General features: G+C 38.6%; 1 protein-coding gene across 1 annotated transcript in view; it reads right to left on the bottom strand.

Moving 5' to 3' along the window:
* Positions 1-15,621, bottom strand: part of LOC140228276 (transcriptional enhancer factor TEF-1-like) — a 76,089-nt gene that overhangs the window by 4,705 nt on the left and 55,763 nt on the right. Inside the window, exons 4-10 of the mRNA XM_072308501.1 lie at positions 14,986-15,048; positions 11,270-11,437; positions 5,837-5,880; positions 4,813-4,999; positions 2,409-2,471; positions 1,248-1,355; positions 731-789 (exon numbers count right to left, since the gene is read on the bottom strand). Of these exons, the coding sequence (XP_072164602.1) occupies positions 731-789; positions 1,248-1,355; positions 2,409-2,471; positions 4,813-4,999; positions 5,837-5,880; positions 11,270-11,437; positions 14,986-15,048 (692 nt within the window). The remainder of the gene's footprint in view (positions 1-730; positions 790-1,247; positions 1,356-2,408; positions 2,472-4,812; positions 5,000-5,836; positions 5,881-11,269; positions 11,438-14,985; positions 15,049-15,621) is intronic.

The following is a 15,621-nucleotide window of genomic DNA, read 5'->3' as shown; positions in this document are numbered from 1 at the left end:
TTATGTGTGAAGGGTAGTAAATTATACCAGGTACTGTAAAAGTGGAAATTTTTCACAAATTTCACATAACCAGAAACTAGCGTGAAAGTAAAAACACACACATATTTTTGCTTGTTCCAGTAGTTTATGTCTTAATTCCGCAGAATTAAAAAACATGTGAAATTTATCTCACCTAGCCAAGCGCGAAAAAAATTACTCAAACAAAAATATCCACTTTTACAGTAAAGGGTAATTAAACTGAACAAATTACATCAGCATCGAACAGCAAATGTAACCAGTCATTCTTCATACTTCTCAAATGTTTCAAAGTTATGTTCATCTGTCAATATTTCTTGGTGTGAAATTCCACAAATCTGCAGTAAATTTTGCAAAAGCCAAATCATAATACCGTCTTGTTTTCTCTGTGGGTTAAACTATGCGAATCGCAAGTTGCTGAACAAAGATTAGCAAGGGCTTGTGTTGTGGGCCAAACTCCAAGACCTTACAATAAACTTCTGTCATTGTTGTATTACATCTGAATCTTATGCATGCCTTCATGAAAGAAACAACAGCTCATTAATACAATTTGCACTAAACTCCCCAAAATGAAAATTGCGGCTGACTGTCTATGTCTGCTACCAAACAGCTATGAAGAAAATAATTCATGATAATGATTTGATTAAACTACATAATTTCTCAATGTTGTCTGGCAGCTTTCTACATTTTGAAGACAAATGAAGATTACACTCACTGGCTGGTCACTCCATAGAAGACATCTGTTTCATCAGACATGTTGGTGTTGAGGTCCGCCTACAAATACACGCATAAAATGGCACAACCTCATTTTCACAGTGGTCTTTGTTACAGGTTATGCACAGTTTGAATGGAGTACACAATTATAAATTTCACAAGAGGAAAATTAAAAAAAAGAGAAGCACATTACTTGAGATAGACTAAATCAAACCCGTGAGACGGCTTATTCATGCAGAATTTTGAGTACTTCTTACATATTCCCAAATTTTTCGAAGTGTTGACATATTCACATTAGGTCAACCCTGTTATTCTAACTTGTCATGAATATATTATATCATTTTTTATTTCACATCTAGGTCTTTTGAATGAAAATAAAGAGACATTATACTATATTCTAATGAACCTGTACAGAATTCAGCCTATCATTATTTGTCATGTAACAATTCTCTTGAAATATCTTCGGAGACTTGAGTGTCACAGAAGTGGGGTTGGCGTGCCATCGGGTTTTCACTCACCCAGAATTTGACGAGGAAGAAGGCCTCCGACGGTCCTTTCTCGTAGAGGTCCTTGAGGCCGCCCTTCTTCTCGGGAAACTTGTCGTAGATTTGTCTGACATCTACAGCCTGTAAATTCGGCGTATAAGCAGGCGAGGGTGTGAGCAGCGGGGCATTGAATCAACAGAAGATAGTAAACATGGACTCATCACACAAGGATATCAGATAGATCTGATTGGATCTGTTTTTCTCTTCATTTCTTTATTTTGTTTTTCTTTGTGCTTGGTCTATTTAACCTTAGATCTTGATATACAGGGATGATATTGAGGTTTGTTGAAAAAATCGGAAATCAACATTTTCAGGTGATTTTGATACATGGAAAAAGTAAAATGTATATAGACTTGAGAAAAAAACCCTGAAATCTACAGATAATCATGCCTGTTATATGAAAGGAATATTATGCAGCTTAAAAACTTGAATGGATAATATGCAATGATTTAGCAGAAGTTCCTTATCTCTAATAACAGTCCCTTTCACACTAGTTGCAGTATATCAGCATAAAGAATGTGAGCAATTGCATGCTTTGTTGTTGTTTTTTTTTTCTCTCTCTTTGATATTACATTTTTTAGTGCTTGGCTAAATGAAGGTCAAAGGTTATTAATCTCCTTACTGAGCCTGCCCGTTTAACTCATATAATATTTGTATATCATGTGTATTTGATTTACAGGTGAAAACAACTAAACATGGCTTGCTCAGAGAATGCCAATAGAAAGAATACCACGAGGTGTACACTTCAGTGCTACCAGTGATACGCTGACTTGCATGCTATCTTTATGATGATGTAATAACAACTAGCTTCTCTGGGACTTAACATTCTTGATTTTGGCATACCAGGGTTCTTGAAATGAAAATGAGACGTAAGCAGCACAAGGATTTCATCACATATTCCAATGTACATTGTTATAATGTGATGTACGTATTTCACAAGTACACTCACAAAAAGTATCTCTAATATGAGAACTTGTGTAACACATCCATAGTTTCAATCTACAAGGGTCTTGCACAACCAAACGTCTGTATCTCTCCTTGTTCTCAATGTGAGAGACAGCTTTTTGAGTATTGTCTCAAGCTAATTGTTTTTACTCAAGAGTCAGAAATATGTGAAAAGAATTTCCTCCTTACCTCCAGGAGTGGATCGTAGAAGCTGACATTTGGACCAAGGTGAACAAAGAAGTGTTTGTTGTACTGGAGTGGGGAAGGGCATGGACAGAGTGGAAGAAAAAACCAAACAGAGAATGATAGTTAAGTGGTTTCCTGAAGAGAAATTTCCCAGAAGGCTCGCCAGATTTTCCTATCAAGTGAATTACTCTAAAAATTGCTTCATACTTTAATACGTATATGACCTTTTATGCATAAGATCATTCTGATTTCCGCTCCATTCTCCAGGCCAATTCAGCTACATTCATCAGACTCTATAGATATGTACGGACAGCCAAAATTTCTTAATTCAGAACAGTAGAAATCTTATCCAATCAGCATTTAGATTGCATTCGATGATTGTGAAAACATATCATTGCCCCGTCCAAAGGGAGAAAACAACAACATGTGTTGGACGAAAAGAAGAGTATTGGTATGAATGCCACAAGAGCATTCGATTGTGTAAATTCAAATTTTGGAGGACAGTAGGAGCCATATTGAAATATGCCTGTTTCATCTCAGGGCTTGTTTACCCTGAAGAGTTGAAATACACATTCACTCAAAGTAAGGTATAACCACATTCACAACTAAAAAGCAAAACTTTTCTGCCCACGTGGGCTGTATTAGTTCATGTTTCCAATCTGGAGATTGCCTCAACTGAATCATTTTTTTGTTGCTTTGTTTTGTTTGGTTTTGGTTTGTTTGTTTGTTTGGCAGGCTCAGAATCTCTTGATGAAGTGCAACAAAGTAAATGCTTTTTCCTCTTAAGAAAATTCTCCATAAATGAGTTTGCAATGTAGAACATCCCATCTCTCTCGACCCGTTGTGATAAAGAGCGTTGAAAATAAGATGTTTCTCTCTCATACATGAATGCCTCTCAACCTCAGGGCCCATCCCTGGCTTGCCAAAGGGTCACCTACATTCCAGGATGCTAAGTGTTTACAAGCTCCCACTTACGGAGCATATTCCAAATTTTTCTCAGGTGCTCATATTTGGATGAGTATTCAAAAGACAACAACCCACATTTTTCCCCTCTGGTGGAAAAAAAAAAATCATCATATATATATATACAAATTGAAAATGTTTTATATCAAGGGTTACTCCAACGTGAGGATCAAACACACACACACAAAAAGCGACACCTAAACAGCCCTTGTAAGAGACCCATGCATTCTACAGGTTCGAAGATGACCAGACAAGTAGGCACCTTGAGATTTCTGATTTTTTCTTTTCCTCCCGACACAAAACTTTAGGTAATGGCAAAACACAGAACAGTCAGCATAATAAACTCGCAGTTATTAAATGAGAATGGCCGCTGCCCTAGATTTTCAGAGGTATCTGTTTAAAATTCCATTCAAATCCTCAGACAATTTTTGTAATGACACAGCGGATGTAAAAAACACACACAAAAAAAGTTTTTGTGAAGCACCGATCATAATGTAACTGTTATCTCTAACATATCTTACAACTATACTATGACTCAGTTTTGTTTGTTTGTTTCATTTGTTGTTGTTGCTTTTTTCAGGGTAAAAAAAAACAAACTTGTCATTCAAAGACTTCATTGTAATTATGAAAAAACAGCAAAGCTGTGAATATTTTGTATTTAATTGTTAAACTTCTTCTTCTGTCACTATAAAAACCTCTTGGTGATATCGCAAGGATTTTAATTTCAGTTAGGTCTCAGTTCTAGGTCTCCAGTCTTGGGCAATGATATTGCAAGTAAATAAGGATATCCTTAATCCTTACTATGTTTGATTTGTAGCACAGATGTCTAGACAATAAATACAAATGAATAGAGATTACCTAATCCCTAATCCCTATCATGTCACCATGGCCTTCCTGTTGTTCTGAGGTACTTTATCAAACCTGAGAGATATTGCTAACTTACGCTATTAGGTTATATTTGGAGGGATTAACTGGCTGCTGATGACAAAGCTTGCAATAGGCACACGTAGGTTTAATTAAGCCTTGACTTACTGCACACACAAGTTGCTGTGAGATACTAATTATCTTTTTTAAGCCCCCGCAAGACATTTATAACAAATGAAATTCCATTCATTCAAAATTGTACACACAAAAAAACCCAACAAAAATTGATTCATATCATCTCGCAAGTCTTCTTTGCTGGACATCGGACTACATTATAAAGTGTAAAAGATACAGAGGCTTGTTCAGAACTTTTCATTTGATAAAAGATATATCTCTCATTTGATAGGGTTTCATTCTAATATGCAATGACTGTCAGTATGCAAATTTGGCTACTCATAAACGAATATCTTGTCCAAGAGATCAAAAATTTCAGCAGCCTTGAAGACCATGAAAATGCAGTTCCATAAGGCTGGTAATTGCAAAGTTCTATTATTGAACGCATCTCTTGTAACAAACTCACACTCTCGGGATCCCGCGTCCGCTCGATGAACGCCTGGAATTCGACGAGTCGTAACCTCCGCATGCCGATGGACCTGCCTTCCCACGCCGGTGGCACGTTCTGTGGGGTCATTCCCGACGCGTACTCACTCACTGTGGTAGCGATGGGAGGGTAGGGCTGTCCGACCGATGTGAAAGGCTTGATGCTGCTGAGGCCATAAAAGAAAAAATGCGGGGATTCCCCTTAGTGACAAAAGTCAGCCATTGACTTAACTCTCCCAAACCCGACTCCACTGATCTATATATATATATATATATATATTTTTTTTTTTTTTTTTTTGCTCATTAACATTTAGTGGCTGATTGCAACCTCTCAAGGCAAACAAGTCTTGGTGAGGAAACCAGAAAATTCTTGCACACTTAGTCATTCCTGAAACACTGACTCATGCAAGGATTCTGTTTCATAAGCGTTTACATCTCTCAGGTTTCATTTTGTGTGAATTAGGATAAGAAAAGGGAAGAGAACGAGGATGCACGTATGTCTGAGGTTACAGATCTATATCTGCAATATAAACTTCATTAACCCTTATTGTGCTTTGTGTGCCCTGATTGGAACAGATGTCTCGAAACAACAGTCAATAAATGTGGACTACCAGGTACTTTAACTTCATCTCACTATGGGTATACTTGTATGTAGCATAGCTACAACTGCATGACACCATTTTTAAAAGGAACCATGCAATACAACTGTGTGTTGACTTGTATTGATTCATAATACCCTTGATCATCACTTATGTGGCCAAACAATATCTAAACACAAGCCACATATTCTATATTCCTACTATTTTTCTTCAGATTATTTAGATATGTCCACACAAAAAACTTCCCAACCAAGAATCTGCCAGTGAAATCACCTGTCAATCATTGCTAATGTACTAATATCATCAACGAAAAGACATTGGAATGCATCTTCCCCTAGACCAAGCCTAACTTGCATGCTTCCCTGAATTTCCCTGAATTTCCCTCATGATATCCGAGATACTTACTCCTGAGATGGCCCGGCTTGCGATAATCCCGGCTGCCATAACTGCTGTACGGAGCAAGACAGAAACACACACAAAGACATCCTTTTTTTAATAATGCAGTGTACACGTGTGATTGCAAACACACTATTACCAGTCAGAAATGATGCCGTGGCAATTGGCATCATGGTCTGTGGCGATTCCCCAGAGTACATTGACCCCAAGTTAATGACAACCATGTATGTGCCCTGCTGCTTACTGAAAAAGCATGTAACATGCATCCAATTTACGAGTAATCAGCATATCTTTAAATCCATGTGGAGCTGTAGGCATTTAAATCAAATTAGCAAAGTGGTGTGCATCCAACTAGATCTATAGAGATCATGCAGGCTAAATATATGGATAATTTCTGTTTGATTAAGAAGGTCTCTATTTAGTTCCCTGTGTAGCAGGGTGCTCTACACAAACAAGCTTGGTTAAATGAAGCTCCTTTCTTTCTGCTATTTGACAAGGATGACATCATATGAAGGAGGATCTCATTCATTTATTGTAAAGAGGAGTATTAAATCATGAGGCATGACTGCACAGGCAGCAGACCTTTACATTAGATAACTACTGACTACTGTATATGCCATATTTAGCGAGTTTATCTTTCGCCAATCAGGAGATCCCTCCCCCAACAACTTTGCGAGTGGTTTAATTTGTGATCATGGAATACAGTGATGAAGAAAGAAATGGACACAGGCACATTGCATTTATGACAGGATCAGAGTTAACATTTTCGTGTGTTTTAAAAATAACGAATAGCTCCAGACTCGCAAAATTCACAATGATAAAGAAAAGTTCAATACACCATACGCAGTATATACAGTATGTAGGTCATGTGTATTTTTAGGAACTATTGACTGGCCCTAATTTTAATATCACCATCAATCCCTTTCCATTGAAGGGGTAGATAAAAATCATGACGGAAGAAATAGCAACTTATGACAGTAGCAATTACCATGACCACTGCTGTACAACGAACAATCAGCTTCAGGCATTTGAGTTGTTCCCAAGTTTTAAAGGTGTCAATTATTATGATTAATAATCGTGATGATAATGTGATAAAGCCCCAGGTATGGGCACATGGGTACAATGCTTCAGGTGGGGCACTCGAGGACAGCCATTGCATAAAACTATGGTAACATAACAACTGATGGTAATTCTGCAATCAATGGTACCCATTGGAAATATTTTGGCCTTGATTGACTATAGAATAGTGTTGCTATGGTAGTTACCATTTGACTGCAGGGTTACCACTTACAGTAAAAGTTACCAACATTTTATGCAGTCGGGACCCACATGTGGAGGGAACAGGAACTGAGGAAGTGATCATCATGTTCGTCAGTGCATGGTTGGTCTGCGAATTACACCAGCTCTCAATCTTTCCCTCAACCATTGCTTTCACTGATACAGAGCCAAGAATATGGCACTCCAGATCACCTAACTGGCCTGTAACTCTAGGGCTGTCTGTCAAAATGTCGCATGTGATTTCAGAGGCAAAAAATGCCATCACCCAATATGTTGAGAGGGTAAAATATTTTATGCGGTAAAATGTCACAGATGTGCATGTGAAGAGGATGATACATCTGTGATAAAATATCTAAATGCAAAACGGATAGTCTCACTAAGAGAAGACAGCCAAAAGAACATGATAATAATAATAAAAAAAAAAATCCCCTGCGTGGAAGAAGAAAGAGTAAGCTTTATTTCATAGGAGTATACTTCAAAGTTCTTGAGCACTAGATGAATGAAGGAAAAAGGAAATTGTACATCAGACACCAAAGCCGATTCAAGAGACCGACTGATGATCTTTCCGACGTCCCTGTCTAAGAGTGTTTGTGCACTTGGGGGCACTTGTATCTCTGTCAAACTCAGAAGGAACGAGACTGCCCCGTCAGATGGGCAGACAGAATACTTGAACCCAGCAACTTTTGAGGGCAATATTCTGAATTAACCATCAGATCTCAGACAAAGGAAACATATCCTCGGCCAAGCAATCAGAGGTGAAGAATGGGAATGAGTGTGGGGGGTGGGGGGTGGGGAAGAAGGTGAGTTTGAAAGACAGAGAAGAATGAAAAAAAAAAAAATACAGACAGATAAAAAGATATGGGGATGATTTTGGGGGGCAACAGAGATACAGGTGAACGGAAATGAAAACTAAATGATAATCTAGGTAGACAAGAGACAGAGATAGAGATAGAGAGATATAGAGTCAGAGAGAGAGAAAGGAGAAGGAAGAAGTGGGTGCATGTGCGAACATTAGGAAGAGGAAACTGGAGTCTACACGGGGCACAGGACAACTGGATTTCTTTTTGTAATAGACTGAGCGAGCCGTCTGGGGATGTGAGGTGCGTAATACGAAGGCCATTTCCATGTCTGGATGCACAAATCTATTGGTGATCACCTTAAAACTTGGAATGTCACCAATTTGAAATGGATGTGTCCACCTGTGTGTGACACCTGCAGACAGCACCCATTTGTTGTTGTTGTTATTTTTCTTTGCCCACAAACACTGTGGAAGAATCTGGGTTCCAAGAGAAGCAGTCATTTAATCCTTTCACTACCAAGGAGAGTCAACGAGCAAGCAACTTGTGAAGGCTCTGCCGTGACATGACAATGAAGGACTTAATCTGTCTTGAGGCCATATTCAAGGTCACTGAAGAGGAGAGAGAGAGAGGGGGGAGAGAGAGAGAATTCGCAGCGACTGTCGTGATGATGGCAGCCTGTCTGACTCATGCCAACGGCCGTCCTCCTGGGGCCGGCTCTGGGAATCGCATCGTGAGGGCCCCCTCGGCAATTCGTCTGGTCGCCTAATCCTGGCGAGCCTTGGGTAGCACCCAACGGCCATTTGGCGCCCATGGGGAGCCCTCCCGACACTTGCCCCCCTCGCAGAGCACCTGGAGACCACCGAGTCCAATTCTCTGACAGATACTTGATACTTCACCCCTCTCAAGGTATGTATTGCCACACGCCTTGTGTTCACAAGGAAGGAACAAGAAACTGATGGAGAGATTAAAGACATGCATGGTCAACATGGACCGGAGACCTTCATGAAGATAAACTCACTACAAGTATCATATAGAAATTAAGTATCCATATTAATTGTGGTCAGAGAGTGGGGGAAGGAAGAAAAGGACATCGATTCTGAGGTAGTTGTGACTTGTATTCTACATCAATTAGCATGTTTCGGATTGAAGGATGGGATTAGTTATTCTCTGTCCTCCGGGCTTAAATGACAGCAGAGCAGTCAATATTGCTTGATTTTTTTTTTGTTTCATTAAAGACATCACTCCTCACAGAGTAACTTAGGAATACGAAACATCATTCAGTGCATCAAAGTACCCCATGAACATCCATTGCTCAACAGGAAATGAAAAAGAAAGTACTGCCTGTCTACACACAGCCCCACAAATTTTCCACAGCAGAAAAGAACAGCCATTGGCATCATCACACAACCATGTACGCATTTGAGCATACACTAATTATTTCCAAAAGCTTGCGGAAAAGGGAAAAAAAGAATAGGGCCAAGTGCTAATAATGTATGCTGTGAGTGTCACCATTACACACACCATAAAATCTGTTCCTGAAAGAATCTCACTGCACCTAGCCTTTTTATTATCTCCTTTAACTCTCACTTCAAGAGATGCTACAAAACCTATTCCTATAAACCAAACTTGCACTGAACATAAAGAGAGAGAAAACAGGAGGTAAATTGCAAAAGAAAAAAAAAACATGCAGAAGAAGAAAAAGAAGAAGAAGAAAAAGAGGGGACTTCATTGATTTGTTGGCATCAAAGCTAGGACTGCACCAGACAGCTTTGGGAATACTAGCGCTGATAAAGACCAGATTCACTGAAATAGAGCATGACATGTTTCTTTCTCCCTTCTTTTTCTTTCTTCCGGTTTGAGCAGGGGTGCAAATCCCTGGAAACAGGTAGGATGCTTCTCTCTGACTTGGAGTGTGAGGGATGGTGCATTGACCCCTGGAAATATGCACGGTACCCAAGCATTTTATGGGGGGGGGGGAGGGGGGGAGGTGCGGGGTAGTTGGAGAAGAGAGACGGAGTCACGAGGACAGAGTTAAGGCCAGTTTCATATGAAGTGGTTTGCAATTATTGTAAAGGTGTTGTAATATAATTGCAGTTGCTGGGGTAAGCACTGTAAATACCGGCGACTGATTGGTTGTTTCCTGACTGCCTCCATAATGACTGCAATCATTGCAGCCTCATCAAAACTGCAAACCACTTCGTGAAAGGGGCTCCAGACGTTTACCCCTAGGCAATCCTTCAAAATACTGCTTTAGTGTGACCACAAAGTCATAGTGTAATGGGACAATTAATAGCTGTCATTGTAGCTTCTCTTCTAAGCCAGATACACTCTTTTTTGGCTTGAATATTCAAAGTGACAGTTTGGTTTTGCAAAGTCAGGTCACATGTACAGAGGTTATCTCGCACTGATGTAGATCTACAAAAAAGTGTAGATAGGCCTTCGCCATTGAGCATCCTCTCTGTGTGTATTCTCAAGCTTTATCCATACATGAACATGAGATGGTATCTGATAAACTCTGATTAAAGTGTCAAACTGTTTGTATTTCCTACCCATCATTTCAACAGAAAATTAGGAAGAAGCAAGATTGATTGGTATAGCCAATATGACTTCAAAGTCAACAATAGGATATTAATATTTGAGAATAATTCATACCTTATCTGAACACCAAGTTAAAGGACAAGTTCACCTTCATAAACATGTGGGTTGAGTAAATGAAGCAATATCAGTAGAACACATGAGTGAGAGTTTGAGGAAAATCAGACAAATTGTTCAAAAGTTATGAATTTTTGAAGTTTCTGCTCAGTCATGGCTGAATGAAAAGACTACTATGGCTTGTGATGTCACATGTGTACAACGATATAAAGAAAGAATAAAGAAAATTCAACATATTTCCATTTTTCTCACCTAACAAAAGAACACTCGACTTCCCTCTTTCAGAAGGCAGTGGAAATGATATTACCCTTAACATACGTCAGTAACAAGACGAAGAAATGTGCACTTTATTCAAAGAGTAAAGTTTTGTGAAATTCTCTTTTTATTTTCATTATATCATTGTACACTTGCAACATCATATACCATAGTAGTCTTCTTATCCAGCAGTGACTGCACAGATACTTTAAAAATTCATAACTTTTGAATGGATTGTCCGATTTTCCTCAAACTTTCACTGATGTATTCTACTAATATTGCTGCATTCTTTCAATCCTTATTTATATGAAGGTGGACTTGTCCTTTAATAACTTGAACTGAGAAACAAGAAAAAAAAAATTCCTAAGACCACACAGGCTTGCATGAGATGACCAAATAATGACTTCGTCCAGACAACCTGGTAGCAATGATGCATGCTGCGAGGATAACAACCTACCGGTGTTCCCGGGTAGGGCGGTCGTAACGGAGCCACACCTGCCGGCATCCCCAGACCGGCCAGCCCAAGTGCCGGCACTTTGTTCTGGAGGGCTGTGGCTGAGACTATCTGTGCTGAAGACATGGCAGCCATGCTCTGCAATGCTTTGTCCTTGGTTGCCTGATCTTGCTGCAATGGGTGATATTTTGGGGGTTGAGGGAAGATACAAGCAGAATATGCACATATTTGACAAAACTGTGGGTACCAGCAGGCAATACAAAACATAAACAGCAGTTTGTTTCCTTTCCCTTAAACAATGATTAGCTCCACATGTGAATATGGAAGTTTCATCTGTGTTGTGCTTCAGATTTCTGATTTGATTTTCGCATGATGATGCCGCACATCCACAAGAATACTGCATATCAGACATATCTAAAAATAAGATGAAGACATTGTAGTCAGAGGTATATAAAGAATGAGGGATTGTTGTATTACATCCAGACTTGTGTGCATATACACTATGTATACACTGTCTCATTGAGCCATTCTAAAATGGACAAATGGGGACTTTTTCATTTACCTTCCACTCTGTGATTGACATTAAATATATAGTGGCTCAGAACAAATGTTCATTAAAATCTTTTTCCCTTTGGATTTGTCAGTAATGTTAATCACACAGTTAAAGCGTTATCAACTTCTTTCTTTCACAGGGTTCACATACATATTGTAAGCTTGCACTAAGGAACACAAGGACATGAGTTTGACTGGTGTCAGCTCGAAACAAAAATTTATCTCTGGCGGCCCATTTGGGAAAGAAAAAGCTTTGGATTCAAAATTTTGGCGGCTTAAACAAGAAATGTAGTGGCCTGAAATACAAGGAAACATAAAATTTCATTTTTAATTTGGGCTACCCAATCAGGCTACCAAAAGGTTATCTTTTCAGAAATTTGGTGGCTCAACCTTCATTTTTACTGGCTCCTAGCCATTGGGTCACCACTAATGTGGAGATCTGGATGTTCATTTGCCCTGTGGTACTAAAGTCTCTTTGATTTTGGTTAACCAAAATAGAGATAAGTCAGGTAGAAAATGAATTAAATATTGTTCTATGAGAGTGCAAGTAGCTGAAGTTTTCACATACAGGTCATACAGTTGTATGTCACAGATTTTTGTTTCACTACAATCCATGAAGCACTCTAGATTGACTTTTCATATTCATTTCTTTTATAATTTCTTCTTATTTTGTCAGCTCAGCTCAGTGGTGTTAATCACGACTCGAATAAAAGTTCAGACATTCTGGAATTGAAAACAGAACATCATGTTTGTTTTGCCTAACATTAGGGAATTCTCAACTAGACATCCATGGACATATGCACCCCATAACACTATGATCCTGGCACTCCTTTGGTACCCATAACATTGTTGATATAAAAAAAATCAAAGGAATGTGAGCAACCAAGTTGGACAAAACTGTCAAAATGATTGGCATGTTAATGCCCATGTCTGTTTCTTTTTATTTATTTTTTTTTTTTAAAGTCAGTTACTTGTGGTTTTAAAGGGACTGTACAGTACTGGTTGAGGTGGGGATTCATGTTTTGAATATTCCTAAGTGAGATAATGAAAAGCCTCTTATGAAATATGAAAGAGCATGTCATTTTAAGAAGGGTTCAACGTTTATTTGATGAAAATTGGTTTTCAAATGGCTAAGATATCCAAAAAAGTGCTAATAATAAAAGGCGACATGACACAACTTTATTACGATCTCTTTGTTTCACCTGGTTTTTGGATATCTCAGTCATTTCAAAACCGATTTTTATCGAATAAACTTTTGATACCCCTAAGAACTGCATGCTCTTTGACATCTCATAGAGTGGTTTCTGAATATCTCGCAAAACGTTAAAAGCTAAATCCTCACCTTGACCAGAACTGTACACACCCTTTAAAGGCATAATTTACCATTTGCAGATGAAAGCATTAGTGCTATAAAATAGTTCTAAAATGTGAGTTGGGGATAGAAACAACCACTGTCAAAATTTGAATCCGTATAATCGATGTTAAGTGTTGTTAAATACACAAAATGTGAACAATAGTTATAATAAAAATTTTTCCAGACTAAACCGTATACAGTTACGGTTTATTGAGAAAAACCCTGATATCTCCTTATATTTTAGGTTTTATTGCAAATATTTCATATGGTAGGATGTTTTATGATACAACAGACCTACACATATGCATCAAATATGATATCTTGACATTTTTTGAAATCACTGCTCCCAAAGGTAAACTGGACCTTTAAACTTTATAAAACCTGCCAGGGGAGCATCTTAAGTCTTTCTTGCGGTTGAGGTAAACAGGATGCTACATATCATTGCATCAAGTCAAGGTGCATTTTCTGTGAGCGCGGTTTTCTTCCTTTGCTAAACTTTTGAAGTTCTAGCAGGTGGAGGGGTGGAAGGGTGGACCCATTTTCCATGAGAGACTCAAGTATCCTCAAGTTCGGCGAAAATCATTATTACAAGAGAATTTGGTCAATATTGTCCGCTTCAATTTTGTTCAGATTGGGCAATGACAAAGGGGGCTCAGTCAGTAATTCTCTAGTTTGAACATCCTATCAAGCTTATTCAGAGGTACACTGGAATCTCTGGAAGAAAGGTCAATAAAGATATGAAGGATCCATAATTCAATTTACACCCACATGAAATTAATAAAAGCTTAAATATTTGAACTGTCCTAGACCGACTGTAGGATTTGCAAAGTAGATCAACTGCTGTTTGACAACATGAACTCGTCTAACCTGCCCCTGTCGATAGAGGGAGGTAACGTTTGTGACAGAGGGAGCCATCACTCCTTTGTCATGGTTTGAACGGCTGGGCTGCAGCCGCTGCCAAACTAGTACTTACTTGTTTGCCATTTACCTTGAACTGTTTCTGAATTTCTCTTGCTGTTCGCTTTGCAAGCACTTGGATATGACTGGAGACCTGACTCGGGTGAAGAACAAGCAATGTACAAAACAGAGTTGGAAAAAAGGCTTTAAACATGCATAAAACACATAGGTCTCCAGTGGTTCAAGCCAGAGATAAGTCTGTGCAGAGCTAGGAAGGAAGTATCTCCCATGGGATTAGAGACCCCTTCTCAAATTAAATTATTCTATGAAATGTGATAACCGGCATTACACCTCTCTGGATGTCCTTTTTTTCTTAGCCCACAATTATCACTCATTCTGATTTGGTTATGTTGATCAAATTCTTTCCTTGTGTGGGTAGTTCATCATCAAAAAAAGAAACAAAAGGATTATCCTGGACATCATTCTTGTCACTGATTGGATCCATCATTGTGCTACATCACGATAAGAACCACTGAGCACAAGTTTAACGTGTATGTACCATCAAGAGCAGGATTTGACATAGGTGTGCTCCATAATTGCTGCAAACACCCTCTAGGACTACATTGCCTATTCATTTGAAAGCTGATGTATTCCCCAAAAATGCAAGATTGCATTTGATTCAATGCATCTGGAAAATACTTACAAACTCCCACCTTCAAGCAGCATATTGTATGTCCTTTTAAAAGACTAATAAGCAAGAAATAATTTTTGTATGAATTGTTTGCTCTGCTCGGTGAGGAGAATTTGGAAGGCACTCATTTTGAGCGAATACTAGCCATGGAGCTCTCCCGATTCCTTCTGCACACTGCACAGACTACCTCTGGCTCACAACTGGGGGAGCCCTTGGGTGGCGTACCTTACATAGTGCTTGGAGTTCTCTCGCTTTTCTTCGCGCCAACACCTGAATATGACTTGACACCTGTGAGGGAGGTAATGAGGGGGGAAATGTTTGGAGGTTTGCACATTTTGTTCACATTTCTTCTGCGCTCAATATCCATTACATTAAACGCTAAAATCCCTCCCAAAGGCCCACTCCCAGAAAACAATCATGTGAGATGAGAAATTTCCACTACACAGTGTATGAATAATGTGCATTTTCTCCCTTTCTTTAGGACATAACCTCACACAGACGATATTAGTACAAATGTAAAGAGTAAGCATTCTAAAATGACAGATTTTGTTTTCCCCTAGTGATATAATGTAATACCAAACAAAGTCCATCTGGTATGGCAAGGCTACTAATTTCAGCAGATCTTTAAAGAAATATGTTTTAGTTTAAAAATTAGATAACTGAACATTTTTAGCATGCTTTATCAAAACTCAATTTGTTTAAATTCAATATCAAATTTCAGTTTAAATTATGAAAAAAATAACAGGTACATGCATGGTGAAAACTCACTACTGGGTAGCTCTATTTATGTATGAATGGTTAAGTCATAATGAGCAAAGAATTATTAAAGATTATATATACTCTTCAAAGTGTTGAGTTTTC

Source organism: Diadema setosum, chromosome 5 (assembly GCF_964275005.1).
Source record: "Diadema setosum chromosome 5, eeDiaSeto1, whole genome shotgun sequence".
NCBI lineage: Eukaryota > Metazoa > Echinodermata > Echinoidea > Diadematoida > Diadematidae > Diadema > Diadema setosum.
Note: the sequence above shows the minus strand (reverse complement) of the source record. Positions and strands in the feature narration are given on the sequence as shown.